The following is a 16,045-nucleotide window of genomic DNA, read 5'->3' as shown; positions in this document are numbered from 1 at the left end:
GGCCAGTAAGTTAAAATCTATCTATCTATCTATCTATCTATCTATCTATCTATCTATCTATCTATCTATCTATCTATCTATCTATCTATCTATCCATCATCTATCTTTCCATCTATCTTTCCATCCATCCATCCATCCATCTATCTTTCCATCCATCTATCTTTCCATCCATCCATCTTTCCATCTATCTTTCCATCCATCCATCTATCTATCTATCTATCTATCTATCTATCTATCTATCTATCTATCTATCTATCTATCTATCTATCTATCTCTATCTATCTATCTATCTATCTATCTTTCTATCCATCTATCTATCTATCTATCCATCCATCCATCCATCCATCCATCTATCTATCTATCTATCTATCTATCTATCTATCTTTCTATCCATCTATCTATCTATCTATCCATCCATCCATCTATCTTTCCATCTATCTTTCCATCCATCCATCCATCCATCCATCCATCCATCCATCCATCCATCTATCTTTCATCTATCTTTCCATCCATCCATCCATCCATCCATCTATCTTTCCATCATCTTTCCATCTATCTATCTATCTATCTATCTATCTATCTATCTATCTATCTATCTATCTATCTATCTATCTATCTATCTATCTATCTATCATCTATCTTTCCATCTATCTTTCCATCCATCCATCCATCTATCTTTCATCTATCTTTCCATCCATCCATCCATCCATCTATCTTTCCATCATCTTTCCATCTATATTTCCATCTATCTATCTATCTATCTATCTATCTATCTATCTATCTATCTATCTATCTATCTATCTATCTATCTATCTATCTATCTCTATCTATCTATCTATCTATCTATCTTTCTATCCATCTATCTATCTATCCATCCATCCATCCATCCATCCATCCATCCATCCATCTATCTATCTATCTATCTATCTATCTATCTATCTATCTTTCTATCCATCTATCTATCTATCTATCCATCCATCCATCTATCTTTCCATCTATCTTTCCATCCATCCATCCATCCATCCATCCATCCATCCATCCATCTATCTTTCATCTATCTTTCCATCCATCCATCCATCCATCCATCCATCTATCTTTCCATCATCTTTCCATCTATCTATCTATCTATCTATCTATCTATCTATCTATCTATCTATCTATCTATCTATCTATCTATCTATCTATCTATCTATCTATCTATCTATCATCTATCTTTCCATCTATCTTTCCATCCATCCATCCATCTATCTTTCATCTATCTTTCCATCCATCCATCCATCCATCTATCTTTCCATCATCTTTCCATCTATATTTCCATCTATCTATCTATCTATCTATCTATCTATCTATCTATCTATCTATCTATCTATCTATCTATCTATCTATCTATCTATCTATCTATCTATCTATCTATCTATCTATCTATGTTGACATGCTATGCTTTTCCTGTTAAAAAATTATTTAATTTGAATTCAAATTAAACTGGAATTCCTAGCATCCCTTTACCTTTCTGTCATTGCTGGCAGGATAAAAAACATCCAGAAATGGATGCCAAACACCAGGAGGACCTGGAAAATCACTTTTCCCATTACAGTCTTGCGGAGGTACAGAGCGCGATCCACCACCATCGTGCTGAACTGGATGAGAACCATGACGAGGAACGGCCCGGGAACTTGGTCTTCTGACAGCGAGGACGTGATATCAGCTCCTGCCTGATGTTTCTGTGAGCCAGAGAAAACAAACATCAACACAGAGCCACACAACAGCAGGTCAAGAAGAAGAACCGAGGATTGGTTCTTTTAAGTATGAATTTTATCTGAAACTCTTAAGAAACTCTAATTCCTGCATAGGCAAACTGCATCCATAATTAATTTTTTTCAAAATATGTTTGCCCTCAAATACTATTTTTTCGATTTCTATTTAATAACATAATTTAAAATTTACCCCAAATGCCGTGAAGCCAAAGACAATAATGATGAAATCTACGGTGTCTGCTAGAAACATGAAGACGTAAACATCCGTCACGGCGTTGTACTCGGGATGGATCAGATTATAGAAGAACTGACGGATGGGCTGATAGATCCTAACCAATCTGAAGAAAGAAGAGAAACAGAGACTGAAAATATAGACTAATAAAGTATATTAAAAATATTAGGATGAAAGAGTGCACATCAATCAGCCAAAACTATCAGCATGAAATGACTTTCATAACCCATTTTACTTCCATAATCTGAAAAATGTAGAGTGGCAATTCATTTTTATCCATTGGGAATTGATTGGAAGTGTAGGATCCTATGAAGTTTTTTCTAAATTCCATTTAGTTTTTTCCTCATTTTCATTTTCCTGGATTCTGTTTTAATCGTTTGATTAAATTTAGATGACCATTGTCATCAAATTAATTCATAACACTTCAACAATTTAATAATTTATTCAAATTTTAACTACAATAGTGCCCTATGAAATACATTATTATTATTATTTTTTTAAATTTGGTGTTTTCGGTTTGGTAATCAATCAAATCAAAACTTTAACAATTTAATTAATCTTTTAGAATGTAAATCAAATTAAATTTGATCAATAGGAAGAAAGGAACAGTCAGAGGTGGAGAAAATCAGGTCCATCTGAATTATTTTCCCACACACACTCACTTTTCGAGCAGGTAAACCTTTGCTTTGATGAGCTGCTCTCGGATCTTCTCCATAATCATTTCTTTCCGGCTCTTCGGCGGTACTTCTGGCTCACTGCTTTCTCTAGGAACGCTGTTCCGTGTGCTTGTGCTGCCTGTGAATCAAACCAGTACCAAACGTCACCACAATTAAACCCACAGCAATGCTTAACCCCAGAATAAACAGAAATAGGACATTAGCTAACAAAATAGCATGTAATTTTCAGTGGTCTGTTCAAATAAATGACCTTGACCAACCAGATTCATGATGTGTATATTACTTAAAAGTCCATTACTGATTACAAATGATTTGACTTTTTGATTACTTTTAACTATCACATACATTTGAACAGGACTGTTTTGTACCATATTGATAGCATTTTTTATATTTAAGTCATAAAAATGTCAAATATTTTTAAGTCACCACTGGTGTTCCTCAGGGTTCTGTCTTGGGCCCTCTTCTATTCATTATTTATGTAGGTACAAAAACTATTCTGACAGAAACATCTGATTGCATTTCTGTGGCTATTGAAATCTCTACAATTTTTCCTTGCCCACAGGTTAAGAATCTGGGTGTCATCCTCAATAGCACTGTATCAGTCAAAGCTCATTTTAATAACATCACGTATGCTGCATATTTTCATCAACGTAATAATAATCGTCCTAGTCTGTCTCTCTCACACAATGAATAGCACTGCAATTCTTATTCATGCACTGGTTACTACAGTTATTGACTACTATTACTCTATAAACTTCAGTTGGTTCAGAACAATGAAATGGTTTTGACATTTACATTTAATCATTTAGCAGACGCTTTTATTCAAAGCGACTTACGAATGAGGAGAGCAATAGAAGCAGTTCAACTAACAATAGGACGATGACAATAAGTGCTACTGTATGACCCTTCCCAGTTTAGTCTAACGCAATTTAAAAAGAAATAGATATAGAATAGAAAAGAAAACAAAGTGTTAGTATTAATGGATCAGGTGTTGCCGAAAAAGATGCGTCTTCAGCCATTTCTTGAAAATGGCTACGGACTCAGCAGCTCAGGTTGAGTTGGGCAGATTATTCCATAAGTCTCTTGAAAAAGTGAAGTGATTTCTGTAAGTCTCACCGCGTTTGGAGCGCACAGAGGAGCGCCGGGAGAGCTGAGGTCCGCCGCTGGTGCTCTGCCGCCGCAGATAAGGCCGATGCTCAGGATAACGCATATGCATGAGCACCTGGGACGAGTCCATGGACATGCCGAGGTTCACGGTCTTCAGCGAGTACGCTGGTGAACTCCTCTTCTCTTCCTCAGCTGGAATCACGACCGCCATCTTCCCCTCGTCCACAGACTCGTCCTGATTAAGACACGCATCTTTTCGGGACGTTTTAGGGTCGTCTTCATCCCAGAGACCATGACACTGAGACAAAGAGAGAGAGAGAGAGCAGGTACACTAAATGAGATTAACTGGACGCATTGAAGCCATTGTGATGGTCTTTGGTTAGGAAAACAAACTGGAAATTGAAAATAGTGCTTCATCCGAGACCCGTTTATTGCCCGTATAATCAAAGTTGTAAAGTAAATAAAAGGCACTTTCCACAAATGGGATAAAAATTGTACCATTTCTTTAAGCAATAAAAGAAATCCCACATTTTCCATCTAAAATGCCTTCTAGAAATTTGATTTGTTAGATTAAACTATCTACTAGTTGAAAGTTTGGACATACTTGACTGAATTTGTTTTTCTCATGATCTTCAACTTTGTGAACCGTCTTAAATGCTTTACAACTAAATCAAGGCTTTAACCTGTATTCTACAGGGTTGGAAAAATAATTGCAAACCTCATCTAAAAAATGTTATCTAAAATGCTTATGACATTTAGTTTGACCTGCCGAGAGGTGTTTTCTGAAGGCTGAGCAGCTTCTCTTTTTGGGTTGCATTTTAAAAATCATGCATATGTTTACAAGCAGCCTTTTTTATTTCATAAAATCAAACGCAAGTAAAATGCTTCGGCATGATATTGCACTTTTCACCGGGGCGCCTAGTAATATCAAGAAAAACACTGAAAACTTGAGACCAGTCTGAAACCTGGAGAACTGTTTTTTTTAATTCATTTTTTACTATAATGTTCACTGATTAATCTTTTGCAATAAAGTATAGGTAAAAGTACATTCTATTATTTTCCTACAAACCTAGCATTCCTAAACCTTTGCTTTTAAGACTTGATTTACTTCTACATTTAATAAATATCCCTTATTGAGAAAATGTATCAGTGCACAGTTTACTAAAAAATAATTAAAATGTAATAATTATAAAATGTTTAACCCCAGGTTTCAGATTGGTTTTGAGGTATTTTTTACAGGCACAGTTTTTTTGTGATATTAGTTTACCCTGGTGAAAAGTGCAATGTCATGCTGAATTTTCGATTTTATGAAATAATCTGAAACCTGGAGAGGAGAAGAACCTCAAACATTAAGAATTGATTTTAAAATCCATTTTATGGTTCAAAGCTCTCAACAGTCTAGTGGCTTCGTTTTGATCTCATAATGTCTGATGAATTATGTTTCCAGCTGTACCTTGGCACCAAGCTGCTAAATATCTCAAAGCTAAAGCAGAAAACAGGCGAAGCAAGCGTTATTTATTCCCAACAAGACTTTGGACTATGGAAATCAAGCAGTGTGCAGATCTTAAAGGTTAAATAAATATGCAAACTTGTACGATGATCTGTCTAAATACTCGATTCTGATTAGCTGGACGGTGTGCAATGAAAACGTTCAATGCACAGGTAGTTCTAGTCAGTTTAATCACTTTTCTATATTAATGCACCGTTTTCATTGAAGCGCACACAAACAGAGAGATGGGAGATCACAAAAGCATTCAAGAGCACAGAAACTTGTTACATGACTTTTATTAATAAATTAGCTTCGCTACTGAATAGCTACACTATATTTCTCAATGAGGGAGTTACATCCCAGTTTTTGAAACTTGCTGCTCGTTGTAAATAGAGAGAGATGCCGCACAGACGCAGGTAATTCACACACACATCTCTCTGTCTCTGTATCTCGATAATCAATTCAAATACATTCTATGATTTATTAATTTAAATGTAATCTACTTTATCTCTGTGTTTGATTTAAAGCGGGCAGAATGCTAGATCTAACTATCAAAAACCTCAATTTTTACCCTTTCGGTCAAATATTGCGCTGCAATCATCAATAACAGCTTTAACTTGTCAACGCCGGCAAATGACCGTGGTATAAGCGGGATAATCCACCGCTAGCTGTGCATTAAATTATTTGAATGCTCTTTGCCTCCACTTCGTGCATTAAAATAGTTAGCAGTGGATTATCTCTGACATATATTAATATACATATAATAAAATATACTGTAACACTTTAGTATGTTGAACACATTCACGTTTAACTATGACTTTTGCCTCAATATACTCCTAATTTACTGCTTATTAATAGTTACCAAGGTAGTTGTTAAGTTTAGGTATTGGGGAGGATTAAGGGATGTAGAATATGGTCATGCAAAATAAGGCATTAATATGTGCTTTATAAGTACTAATAAACAGCCAATATCTTAGTAATATGCATACTAATAAGCAACTAGTTTATAGTGAGAACTGAACCCTAAAATAAAGTGTTCCCAAATATACTTATTTAGGTTTTTTATTTGCATGCATTCTGCATTTATATTTGCATATGCTAACCATACTTATTCTGCCCAGTACACAAGAATTGTTTATGCATGAAATGTGCTTTTAATGACAAGGTTTATTAGTTCTACTGACTTTATCAAGTTTAGCATCACTACGATTAGATGGACATTATGTGGCAAAATAAATAAGAGTAAGAACCTTTAGTATGGATCTGTGGAAGAACAGCATCAGCAGCTGCACCAGGTCATAGTGCACGTATCCTTCTTTCTTCTCTATGCCGAGGATGTTGGGCGGATGGTACGGCTTCTTCTGGTTGACTTCCACGTTCTGGTTGAATGGGAAAAAGCTGAACTGGAAGAAGTACTTGACGACGATGGTGACCTGGAGGACATAAAAACATATTTACAAATGATATAAACAGATATAACAGATGCTACTGGACTCCAAGCAGATTGGCTAGACTTAAACTAAAAGATACTGCACTATGCTGGCAGTGTAACAAAGATATAGGAACTATGGTTCATATGTTATATGAATGTGACAAGGTGGAGGGGAGAAAATTGTACAGTTTGTTTATAATACTTTAAGTCGTCCTTATATAAGAACCCTGCCTTGGGTATGTTGGATATTATACCGGAGGATATGCATATATCTCGACAACAGATGCTATGGTGCCGTCTAGTCACATGTCGCACGGGTATATTTGTGGCAATAGACATTGTATGGGTCAAAATGATCGATTTTTCTTTTATGCCAAAAATCATTAGGATATTAAGTAAAGTTCATGTTCCATGAAGATATTTTGTAAATTTCCTACCGTAAATATATAAAACATTTATTTGTGTGAGTGAATGCTGCACAATCGCGAACATAAATGCACAACTTTAAAGGAGATTTTCTCAATGTTTCGATTGTTTTGCACCCTCAGATTCCAGATTTACAATAGCTGTATCTCGGCCAAATATTGTCCTATCCTAACAATCTATACATCAATGGAAAGCTTATTTATTCAGCTTTCATATGATGTATAAATCTCAATTTCAAAAAAATGTACCCATGTGACTGGTTTTGTGGTCCAGGGTCACATATGATGAATAGATGGAACTCATGTCAAATATTGCTAGTTATGAACGTGTGGGGGGTGGTTTGTGGGGTGATGATTATGTTGTGGTAAGGGGTAAAAACCAAAACATGTCACTGTTAAAACATTTTTTGACTGATGTTGTTTATGTTTAAAAAAAGTTTGCATTTATATGAATAATTTGCACATACTACACATATAACTGGGCCTGCACAGAATCTGTGCCCACAAAATTAACCCAAAACAAACCCTGACCTCTGTGTAAACGATGGCCGTCATCCAGAAACGCTTGCTGGGCCGAGGAACAGAGAGCATCGCCCACAGGAAGATGAGGATGGGCAGCACCAGTGTCGCCATGGAAGCCGAGATCATGTGGTTGAGGATGATGACCAGGTAACAGACCATCTCAGAGTGCGCCACCAGCAGGTTATAGAGAGAGTAGCACAGCTGCAGGCCCAGCGGCTGCGATTTATAGAAACTCTCGGAGTTCTCCAGCTCCTCGTCGTAGAACATTCTGGATAACAGTGGGAAAACAGATCGCATTAAATCACATATCAACGATTATACCTACAATACTCACTGTGTATTAGTTGTGCTGGCAAAGGGGAAAGTGCATACTTGAGTATGTACTGTAGCAGTGTTGCATATAAACTAAAACTATTTAAAAGTTTTTTGTTAATTGAAATAAAGCTAATAATAAAATATAAATATGAAAATAACATATTGAATATTAGGATAAAGTTTAAGGATATCAAAGATATATATATATATTAGATTAACTAATATATAGAAAAACAAACTTTGTTTTTTATGTTAAACTTTATATATACTTTACCTATACTCTCTCAAATATATATGTGTGTGTGTGTGAGTATACAGTACATGTTTATATACACATACAACTTAAACTAAATACATTTTTTTAAATGTTGCCTTTGCAACTTACTGAAATAATTATGTTTATACTATATTTCTTATACTATATAATAAGAAATATAGTATAAAAACGTATACTAATTTCAGTAAGTTGCAAAGGCAACATATCAAAAATGTTATTTAGTTTAAGTTCTAAATATACTAGCTGAAAAAAAAAACTAAAGCTCAAATAAAAATAAAATCACACACCTTTCTGTAAATACATATAAATAAATAAAAACTGATAAATATGACAAAAAGCACATAGCAAACTTACTAAAAATTAAACTACAAATAAAATGAAAACTGAAAAGTTTATTCAAAATATCAATACAACTATAATAATGTTACAATTCCTGTCTCTTTTCTCCTGTCTTGTGTTTAAGGACATTTTGGAATCTTATGGAATTTTTGGAATCTTATTTTGGAAGTGTATTTTTGTTCCTATTGTTCCTGCTGTTTGACTTCCTGTGATTAGTTCCTGTTTTCTCCGTTTCCATTGCTGCCTTGTTTGTTTGTTTCCACAGTTACCCTGGGGTGCGTTTCCCGAACAACGCCGTAACTCGTGCTTAACTTCCATAGTACGATGCATCGTTGAAGAAATCAACTAGCTAGTCACGACTGTTTCTCGGAAACTGTATTGTCTCGAAGTGGTCGTTCAACCACGTTGGTTTATGACGTCACGCACGTGGTGGAGTAATAACTTCTTTTAATGAATCTGTTTGAGATCGAATTAACGCTATATGTTTTGCTATAAATGACAGACATGACATCCGAGGACTATTTCTAATTTTTCTCAGTTATTTTGCTTTATTTCCAGATTCAATCATAGGCTCGTTCTTACATAGCAGAACACGTTCGCACATGCGCACTCTTCAAAAACGGTGCTTTAAATCTCTTGACAAACTAAAAGACGTAAATGACATTTGTATGTATTCTAAATAAAAGATACAGATTGCACTGAATGTCATCTTGCTTATTTTGCTCAAGATAAGGATTTATTAAGTCCACATGTCATGCAAACTAGAAACTCTGCTTCTAACCACAGTTCGAGAGCTGTTGTTCCAACTACACAACTCTGCGATGCTGTGTGCGAATCTTCATTAGAATGATGGTTTCGGTGGTGGTGGGCCAAAAAAAAAAAAAGAACGATGGTTTCGGGAAACACCGACTCGTTGAACTGCTGATAACGACGGAACTTGCGAACATAGTTGGCTAACGTAACGATGCTTTTGGAAAACGCACCCCTGGTTAGTCTCTATAGCCACTCATTACCCACACCTGTTCCTTGTTATCTTGTGTATTTAAGCCTCAGTGTTTCCTATGTTCTTGGTCTGGTGTGGTCCTTCATGGTTCAGTTTTGCTTGCCTTGCCACTTGTCTGGATTTACTCAGTTTTTCCTTCATCTCATTTGCCTGGATTAACTTTTGTCTTTTAACTGCATTTGGATTCTACTCTCCCTCGTTTCTGAACCAACCCACATTACAAACAGTATAGACTAAAATAACACTGGTATGTAGTGAGATATTATATCAGTATTGGGATTTTCTACCACATTTATGCCACTTCTTGATACAACAGACCCATTTAAATAAGCCATCATGTATAATGACTGACTTGTTGAGCAGCAGTTCGCTGGCGGTCAGATCGGTGGTCGTGGAGGGCAGCAGAGGGTCGTCCAGATCGGATTTGCTGTCGGGTGTCATCACCATCAGACGCTTATCGCTGTCGCTTTCGTCGCTCACAGAGAGACGGTCGAAGCTCACGGCTTTGCTGTAGCTGGGCGGCACGTCAGCGTCTGAGGTGTTTGGCGCGTCTGTGTCTGGAGTGAAAATCTGCCCGCTGACCAGATCCGTTTGCACGTTCTCCATTCCTGAGGATTCACCTTCATCCTGATGGATAGACTCTTCACACTCCTCATCATCAGTGACACACTGCTCTTCCTCTCGGTGATCATCACACTCCAGCTGAGGATCCTGAACATCTTTCACTGCTTCCTCTGGATCCACCAAATCCCATTGGACTTCCTCTTCCTCTTCCCGCTTCACTTCCTCCTGATCGTCTCCCTCAGGTTCGTCCTCACTGGCTGGGCGCTCCGGCTCTGCTGTTTTCTTCCTGTCCTCCAGCTGGTCTCGCTCGTCCTCAGCCTCGTCTATCGTGTCGTTGGTGCCTTGTCGAGAGAACAGTGTAACGCACTGAGTGGCTTCACTGGAAAACACAACACAAACAGGAAACAGCTTTATATTACAATCACTATAAACATATCAACGTATGAATTGTGGATCATTTTCAGAAGACGGTTTGACGTATTGAGTTTGAGTAACAACATTTCCTGCTGTATAATGAAAAAAATACACAAATAGATTAACTTAAACATTTACTTTGTCTTTCCAAAATGTATATTTACCACAATACAATGTATATTGTAAGTTTTAGAAGTTAATTGATGTCCGATACTTCCAAAACGTCTGATAAGTAGAACCAATTATTTGACTGTATTTTTGACAAAATAATACCTAAATAATGTTATTCTACAATAATAAAAATGTGTATGTACATTTTAAATGTATTATGTACATACAATTATTATTTTGAGATATATATATATATATATATATATATATATATATAATATACACAATTTTTGTAATTATCATTATATTACTATTAGTTTAAAATAATAAAATGTATTAAAATGAATAAAAATGTAATAGATGACATTTACAATATTAATACTATACTAATTAATATATTATTAATATAATACAAATTTTATTAGTAATGTAAAATATTATATTATATATATAATATATATAGGCTATATATATATATATATTAGAACTGTCACTAGATTAAATGTTTTAATCGCACACTCAATGTGAAATAAAGCATACACCATTTATCTTCATAACACGTTCATTTTGTCATCATTTGCCATATCCAGCAAAGTTAACCATCAGATTGAAGGGTGATTATTTTTAATAATTTTAACGCATTAAAAGTTTTTTAATCAATCGCATGTATTAATGTATTAACATTGACAGCCATAATATATGTATATATAGTCAGCCAGATAAAACAGAAATGTGAAAATATCAGTTAATATTTTAATTTATTTTGCTTTATTTTTACATTATAAATAATATGTAAATAAATAAATAAAATAAAAATAAATAAAAGGAGTGTGGAGGGTGAGGATGAATGTGATGAAGAGGATTATGAGCACCTGGACATGACGCTGCTTCCGCTGTCCGCCGAGGAGTTGGACATGTCCAAGCCGTACATTTTGCGCAGTTTGGGACGAGCGCGTTCGCTGGTTTTGGGAATATTCAGAGGCATGTCGTCCAAGTCGTCCAAGGTGGACTGGCGGGAAAACAGCATGGTGGCTTCGGTGTATGCGCTGATAGATGGGACAGATGGACAGATGAGTGGAAATATAATGCAATGAAAAAGATGACAAGAAATCATGAGGGAAAAAGTCTCCTGGTTCTCAGATGTTGCTCCTGAGAAAAAAAAAACACTTTAATTGTGCTTGTCATGAAAATGTCGCAATGCAAAAACTCTGGGGTGAGATACATCCTATATATTTTTTAAGTTATGTGATTTGTAAGACAAACAGAACTTACCATACTTTGATCTCCTGAGATATGGACAACACAAACACATACTGCCATTTGTCTCCAAACCCTCAGAGTGAAGTTGGTTAGATATAGTCTTACCTTAATTAAGTGTGTTCATATCTATAGGGACTAAATAATATATTCTAGAATGAACAAGTAGAGTACAGCCGTCTAGGATATTAGTCAATCACCTCTGTTGAGATTATTAGATCATATACCCGGCCGGTGCAGGACTCAAATTGTTGGGTGAACGAGTGTAAAATGTAAAGAAAAGAGTTAAATAGAATAATCAAACATTCACCTACATTTAAAGTCCCCCTGTGGTGAAAATCAAGCTATTATGTTGTTTATATGTCTATGTGGTGTTTTTAATATGCTTTAAATCATGTGTAAATTCATAAGGCGACACCATTGCTGAGTATTTTCTCCTTAAAACTGCAGTGAACCAAAGACAGTCTCTCGCTAGTGTTTCTGACATCACAAACTTCCTTGTAACCAATCAGATCAACGTGTGATTGTCAACGAGTGGATCTCTGAGCTGAGTGAGTGAGTGGAGGCGGGGCTCATTTGCATATTCATTGCAAGCTATTTTAAGGCATGACACATTTTTTTCCAAGGAAAAAACTTTAAAATATGTCATTTTGGTGATTAAAGATGAGTTTTAAGGGATAAAATGATTGACTACAGGGGGACTTTAAAGATTAACAAACATCAATTAAACCTTTGTATGAAATAAAGAGGTTATTAAATGATTTTGCCACACTGAAAAGCACAAGAAACCTTCACCCGCTTATCGGAAACTGTCGTTGATCCGATTGGGCGGGTCTTACAGATTCAACCTAAAATAATAAAGTGGAGGATGAGCACCTGGAGAGGCTGTCTCTGGAGGCGAATCCAGACTGGAAGGAATCCAGACTGTGTCCGACCCGTCTACGGCGGGCTCTGATTGAGCCCGAATCCTCCTCACTGATCCGGTCCAGTCCAGATTCACGAGATCCACTGAGTTTCATCTGCTTTTGGTAGTACACATGGATGCTCTCACGGGACGGCACGTTTCCCTGCAGGACAGAGAACACAGGGGATCAGTTCTAGACCCATGGCTGATTCATTACGTTTCTGGATTATTCTTAAAAACGTGTTGCACCTTGTGCCGATTCTGAAAGCTACCAATGTATTTTAATGACAAATATTATAAATATACTTTTTCTGCAATCAATTTCCATCATTAAATTATATTAAATAAAGTATATAGTGATAGACCGATATATTGGCTGACAATTTTGAGTTTTTCTGACATTTCATAACAAGTTTCCCTGTAAATAATGGCAAACTAATGTGCCATCTGATGATGTTTGAGATGACACTGCAGAGGACAAAACTTTACAGTACATCAATATTAAATTATTCACGTGTAAATCAAAGACAGAGTATTTCTCATTTATTCTTACAGAGCCTGTTTGGTTTAGTTTTCCCTTAAATGTTAATTAATGCGTTAACTATCAAACATGTACTAACACATTGTGTGCATATTATTTGCTGTAAGTGAATTCCAAATCAGCCATTGGCCTCACTTTCCTCTTTAGTATTACCCTGGAAATCCAGAGTTCTCGCGAGAGCACAATTTGAATTTGCTCAGCGAGTTTACTCTGGAGTCGAGTAATGATGCTCATTAAATATGCCCTTGTATCCGAGCTGCACCAATCACATCGGGTTATCTGATATAGGCGGGCCAGAGGTGAGCTAAACAGAAGACGACAGCGCTGTGACGTCGAAGTCATTAGTCAACATTGTAAGATGGCTATGGATGAACACCAGTTGTTTGAAACGGCTACAATGAACGAGTTAGACTTGGCTTTTTATCTAAAAGAGGAACAGAAGACGGCGCTCGAATCGTTCCTTTGCAAGAAGGGCGTTTTTGCTGTTTTGCCGACCGGATACGGCAAGAGTCTAATCTACCAGTTAGCTCCGCTGGTAGCTAAGCGTATGGGGCTTGTTGTGATTGGTCGTAGTGTTATCCAATTGCGTGCAGTGAGATTTTCAAATGCATGCTTGGTGCCGCCCCTCGAGCTGGCCGATTTTCATTAGTCGATGCCAGACCATTAATCTTTCAGATTTAGGTCTGGATTATCAGGCTAGATTAGTATACTGATAAAAAAAAAAAAAAAATTCAAGTAAAAAAAAAATTATATACACATATGTTGGGCTTTCATGTTTTATGGAGATATTCCATAGACATACAGATTTTTTTTTAAACAGTATTTTTTTTTTCTTAACCCTAAACTGTTTTCCTCAGGGTAGCCAAAAAAATACCCACAAGGAAATGTCCTCATATACAACGTATATGTTGTAATACGAGTGTAATGCCCATGTCATTATACAAATTTGTGTCCTCATAAATCATATAAATAAGCACACACACACTCTTGTACATCTATCTTTATGAGGACATTCATTGACACAATGCAATCTCTACCCGCTTACCCTAACCTTACCCATCACAACTAAATGCCTAACCCAAACCCTGACCCTAAACCGACCCTTAACCTCATTATAACCTTATCCCTAAAACCAAGTCTTGACCCTCAAATAGGCCTTTAAAGGGCTCTCAGAAAGTGAGGACCGGCCAAAATGTCCTCACTTTACTCTCTTTGTCCTCACTCCAATGATCTAAAACTCAAACTGGTCCTCACAAAGATAGTTGTACAAGTACACACACACACACTATATATATATATATATACATATACCATGGTCTTTATCTCTGTGTTTGGTATACAGTGGGCAGAATGCTAGATCTAACAAGCCGTAACTGATGAAAATAACCATAATTTTTACCCTTCCAGTCAAATATTTGCACTGCAAACATCAATAACAGCTTTAACTTGTTAATGCCGGTAAATGACCATGGTATAAGCGGGACAATCCACGGCTAGCTGTGCATTAAACCATTTGAATGCTTCGCTTTGCATTGGGCGATTCTTTGCCTCGATGTCATGCATTAAAATGGTTTATAAGCATCAGTAGAGAACCTTTTTGACTTCTCTGGTCAGCATGCAGCGCTCGATGCGCAGGACGGTGGAGATGTCGATGTATTCCCTGCAGACGGAGTTCAGCCATCTGGTGATGCTCTTGACGGTGGTCAGAAACAAGACCCACGTGAACTTGATGATGTTGAAGACCCTCTTGATGATGTTGTCTACAGGAAGTGGAAAGTTACGTTTAAGTTTTTCTGAAGTTTACATGAACTGGTAAAACGAACGTGTGCCATGAACACACCTGGTCCGTCAGTTTTCTCTTCCTCTGAACTCTGACGTTCTTCTTCACCGACCTCTATCGCCACATGAACTACACACAAGAAGTTGCTTGTCCATTGAGACCAACTTTACAATTACGGACACAAATTTTCAAATGTTAAAGAGTAGCTGTACCTTCTTTCTTGTCTTTTCTGTGTCTGCGCTTCCAGAAATGACGCCTCCCTTTGCCTCTTTCCTTCAGGATTGCTTTAGAGTCAGTGATCCAGGTATGATACACAAACTACAGAGCAACAGAAATTCATCCATTAATGACGTGTTTGAATACAAGGACTTAAACACACAAACATGTTCAGCCATTTCAGGAAACCAGTTGAAATTTAACCCATGATTCAAGTTTCAATGCAATGCATTTTTCATTTTGATCATGAACGTGTATCTTATCCCCTGAAAAGGCTGAATTTGACAAGCACATCCACACACTGCATACAAACAACTGTTTTCCATCCGAATATTCCAAATCTTTGAAAAGCCACTTCCAATTTTTGAATTGCATATGCATGGATATTGATGAGTATGTATTTAATTATCAGATTAAATGGAGTTGTTTGAATCCAGGTTGCACAAGAAAATAGAAAAAACAAAGACAGAAACTCAACTTTTTTGCTCCATTAATATCAGAATTATTCACGTTCAGTATGAACGCTATTTCTTAAATGCAATGGAGCAAATCACACAATTTACTAGCAACAACATTAAATGATAACATTTTAAAATAAGGTTCCATTTGTAACAATTAAGCATTTATTACATTAAGCATGTTAATTTGAGCATTTACTAATACATTATTAAAATTTACGCAAAGTT

The 16,045-nt window shown here is 36.4% G+C and overlaps 1 protein-coding gene across 1 annotated transcript in view; it reads right to left on the bottom strand.

Annotated features, from left to right (window-relative positions):
* The window catches only part of piezo2b (piezo-type mechanosensitive ion channel component 2b), a 107,551-nt gene that overhangs the window by 11,387 nt on the left and 80,119 nt on the right, over nt 1-16,045 (bottom strand). The window contains exons 36-47 of the mRNA XM_084412371.1: nt 15,356-15,461; nt 15,204-15,272; nt 14,957-15,123; nt 12,795-12,985; nt 11,534-11,707; nt 9,925-10,515; nt 7,648-7,906; nt 6,510-6,692; nt 3,780-4,068; nt 2,649-2,781; nt 1,945-2,092; nt 1,507-1,721 (exon numbers count right to left, since the gene is read on the bottom strand). Coding sequence (XP_084268497.1) covers nt 1,507-1,721; nt 1,945-2,092; nt 2,649-2,781; nt 3,780-4,068; nt 6,510-6,692; nt 7,648-7,906; nt 9,925-10,515; nt 11,534-11,707; nt 12,795-12,985; nt 14,957-15,123; nt 15,204-15,272; nt 15,356-15,461 — 2,525 coding nt within the window. The remainder of the gene's footprint in view (nt 1-1,506; nt 1,722-1,944; nt 2,093-2,648; nt 2,782-3,779; nt 4,069-6,509; nt 6,693-7,647; nt 7,907-9,924; nt 10,516-11,533; nt 11,708-12,794; nt 12,986-14,956; nt 15,124-15,203; nt 15,273-15,355; nt 15,462-16,045) is intronic.

The sequence above is a fragment of the Rutilus rutilus genome (assembly GCF_951802725.1).
Source record: "Rutilus rutilus genome assembly, chromosome: 6".
NCBI lineage: Eukaryota > Metazoa > Chordata > Actinopteri > Cypriniformes > Leuciscidae > Rutilus > Rutilus rutilus.
This window is presented reverse-complemented; position numbering and strand designations above follow the sequence as displayed.